Source organism: Entelurus aequoreus, linkage group LG21 (assembly GCF_033978785.1).
Source record: "Entelurus aequoreus isolate RoL-2023_Sb linkage group LG21, RoL_Eaeq_v1.1, whole genome shotgun sequence".
In the NCBI taxonomy this organism is placed as follows: Eukaryota; Metazoa; Chordata; class Actinopteri; order Syngnathiformes; family Syngnathidae; genus Entelurus; species Entelurus aequoreus.
Window position 1 is genome coordinate 2,527,896 of NC_084751.1, and position 3,816 is coordinate 2,531,711.

At 41.8% G+C, this 3,816-nt stretch overlaps 1 protein-coding gene across 5 annotated transcripts in view; it reads right to left on the reverse strand.

Moving 5' to 3' along the window:
• Positions 1–2,831, reverse strand: part of LOC133639078 (nipped-B-like protein B) — a 49,859-nt gene extending 47,028 nt beyond the window's left edge. For 2 of the 5 annotated variants that reach the window (XM_062032210.1, XM_062032206.1), the window contains exons 1-2: positions 2,654–2,830; positions 1,534–1,684 (exon numbers count right to left, since the gene is read on the reverse strand). In XM_062032210.1, coding sequence (XP_061888194.1) covers positions 1,534–1,597 — 64 coding nt within the window. In that variant the 5' untranslated portion in view covers positions 1,598–1,684; positions 2,654–2,830. Of the gene's footprint in view, positions 1–1,533; positions 1,685–2,074; positions 2,312–2,653 lie in introns of those variants that run through there. The other 3 variants (XM_062032209.1, XM_062032207.1, XM_062032208.1) reach the window with 3 other exon arrangements.
• Positions 2,832–3,816: the final 985 nt, after the last annotated feature.

Here is a 3,816-nt window from a genome sequence, read left to right on the forward strand (position 1 = left end):
AATAAACATTTACCAAATCTTTCGTACCCATAAACATTAGCGGCTTTTGGTCAGGTGCGGCTAATACTGTATATGTACAAATATTTATTTCTGATCAAATTTGGTGGGTGCGTTTTACATACTGGTGCGCTCCCTAAGCCGGAAAATGCGGTGCTAACCAATTTGGACACTTTTCAATGCATTTTGTGGATTATTTGGAAATACCAAGACGACGCCGGGATTCTGTTGCACTTACGGTGGGTGAGGCTAACGATTCCAGCGAGAGTCGTGATGGGAACATGAGGCATACATACTTTTTGCATTGTTTCAGTTTCACTAAAACGTCACAGTGGAGTTATTAAATCTGTTTAGCTGATTGGAGAGCCAGCTAGTGGGTCCACGACGATGACTTCTGTTTTGTTTGACCAGCCGTTTTACTGCCGTGTGACAGGCACTGTTTGGAAACAATTACATTATGTAAATAAACATTGACAAAATCTTTCGTACCCGTATATATTTGCGGCTTTTGGTCCGGTGCGGCTAATGTATGTAAAAAATTGTATTTCCTATCAAATTTGGTGGGTGCATTTGAATACCGGTGCGCTCCCTAACCTAAAAGTTTGGTACTAACCAATTTGGACAATTTTTCAATGCATTTTGTGGATTATTTGGAAATACCAAGACGACGCCGGGATGCTGTTGCACTTACGGTCGGTGAGGCTAGCGATTCCAGCGAGAGTCATGATGGGAACATGAGGCATACCGGTACATACCGTATTTTTCGGATTATAAATCGCACCGGCCGAAAATGCATAATAAAGAAGAAAAAAAACATATAAAAGTCGAACTGGAGTATAAATTGCATTTTTGGGGGGAATTTATTTGATAAAATCCAACACTAAGAATAGACATTTGAAAAGCAATTTAAAATAAATAAAGAATAGTGAACAACAGGCTGAATAAGTGTACGTTATATGAGGCATAAATAACCAACTGAGAACGTGCCTGGTATGTTAACGTAACATATTATGGTAAGAGTCATTCAAATAACTATAACATATAGAACATGCTATACGTTTACCAAACAATCTGTCACTCCTAATCGCTAAATTCGATGAAATCTTAAACGTCTAGTCTCTTACGTGAATGAGCTAAATAATATTATTTGATATTTTACGGTAATGTGTTAATCATTTCACACATAAGTCGCTCCTGAGTATAAGTCGCACCCCTGGGCAAACTATAAAAAAAACTGCGACTTATAGTCCGAAAAATACTGTACATACTTTTTGCATTGTTTCAGTTTCGTAGATTCACTAAAACGTCACCGTGGAGGTATTGAGTCTGTTTAGCTGATTGGAGAGCCAGCTAGTTGGTCCACGACGACGACTTCTGTTTTGTTTGATCGGCCGTTTTACTGCCGCGTGACAGCCACCATTTGGAAACAATGACATATGTAAATAAACATTTACAAAATCTTTCGTACACTTTTTCAATGCGTTTTGTGGATTATTTGGAAATACCAAGACGACGGCGGGATGCTGTTGCACTTACGGTCGGTGAGGCTAGCGATTCCAGCGAGAGTCGTGATGGGAACATGAGGCATATCACCATTCATGCTGAAGATGAGGTCAAAGGGTCGACTGGATGCGCAGGCTGCTCGATATCACCAAGGTCTTCACCCTATCCTCACATCTCCAAAATGCTGTGGAGTGCAACAATTGGTTTTTTTTTAAAACAAAAAGGCAATACATGGGTTATTATCAATGTGGTTGAATACATTCCCATAGTGCTCCTCTTCAATTGTTATACTATTGCTGCTTTCCTGATGTACTGAATGAGGCCTTCTTAGCCAGCCTGCTTGGCAAGTTTCATGTCTGACCCAGAAGGTGCCACGACCATTCCATCCCCCCCTTCGTCTCCCTTTACCTGGCCACAAACACACAACCTTCCCTATCGCAAGCTCGCAGCGAACGCAGCTTATTTATATCCACCAAAAAAAGAGTCCCAACCCCTAGCTAGCTTTTTGTTAGCATGCTCCTACTTAGCTAGAGGGCTAACAACAAAACAACACAAAAAAAGGATGTCAATTCACCAAAAGCCAGTCTCGTTTCCCCGTCTTTTGTGCCCCAGCCGTCACGGCGTTCGGTCTGAAAATAGCCACATTTTCTCACCTTAACGCCAGCTGTCACGGTGTAATGGTTAGGTTATTACGACTGCTTGACGTGCAAGTAGCGTCAGAGCGTCCGGGAGAGTAAAGAAGTCCCGGGGTTAGCCGGCTAGCAACAACTGGAGATGTGGCTATGCTAGCGGGCTAACTGGAAGTTGTCTGCCCCTGGATCGGAACCAGCTAGCCGCCGCTAGCCGTGTCTTGTCTCGCCCCCCTTGCTCGGGAGTCGGATCCGTGCACCTCAACGTCGCGTCCGGACAAAGTCTCGCCGGGAGAGTAAGCATAATCATAAGAAAACAAAAAAAATAATAATAACCGCTAGGGAGGCAACGTTTGAAGGAGGGGGGGTGTACAAAAGCACAAGAGCCGTCACTAAATCACCGTTCGGAGCCTAACCCTCTTAGGCGATCACACAAGGCCGCCTGGTGCACACAATGAGGCGGCCTCCGCAAGGGGGCCGATGGAAGCGTTTCTTTTTACGTCGGATAAATGTGCCTTATTTACCTCGGGATGTGATGAGAAAGAAGTGGCTCCGGTGGTGGAGGAGGTGGACGAGGAGGAGGTGGAGGAGGGGGAGGAGCGGTAGGATGGCAGCTGGTTGAAGGTGGAGAGGAGACTCTAGCTCCCTCTCCGTCCCGCCATCCGAACAGCTCCTCCAACAGGGGAACGACAGCCAACCCCCGCCGGACACACACACACACACACACACACACTCACACTGCGGGCCTTTTGTCTGGGTACCCCTCGGCTAATCTCGGATCTAAACAATGGGAACTTTACTGATTGACAACCCAGAATTCAGAATTCGACCAAAAAGATCACTACAGAGTTTGAAAAAACAAACCCAATCCATAACTCAACTGTAAACACCTGTAAGTCCAACTACCATAACAAGTAAAAAAAAAAAAAAAGCAACTGGTGATGATAACCATAGAGCAGGGGTGTCAACGTCAAGGCCCTTGACTTTGTATTGACTATGAAATAAATCACTTACTAAATTTTACAGCCATTTAAAAAACAAAATAAAGATAATAATAATAAATAAAAAAGATGGCAGAACAAAAGTGTGGGAGGGGGGAAAGGGAACTTAAACTCAAATATATTTGACAAATAAATACATTCTAAATCATTTTAAGTAAATATGTTTTAGGTTGATTGGCAACATTAATGAGTGTGAATGTTGTCTGTCTATCTGTGTTGGCCCTGTGATGAGGTGGCGACTTGTCCAGGGTGTACACCGCCTTCCGCCCGAATGCAGCTGAGATAGGCTCGAGCACCCCCCGTGACCCCAAAAAGGGACAAGCGGTAGAAAATGGATGGATGGATATTTAAATAAGCCGTGCTAAGAATATTGTACACTAAAACACATACAAATATTTTGATATTAATAATTAATTAATCATTATTTTAATTATAATATATAATCATTCTAATGGGAATTTGATTGTTTTAAATTGTTTTTCGAAACAAAAATAATAAAACATGCAAAACTTACATTCTTTAAAGTCGGCTAAATAAAAATGTGTCAAAACAAAAGATTGAGAAAAAAGGAAAATGCAAATAATTAAATACATTAAACATATTTTGAGATAATAAATAAATTGTAAATTATTTTAAATAAATACCTTTCGTATAAGGCTTAATTGCCGCCATTAGAATAAAATGAA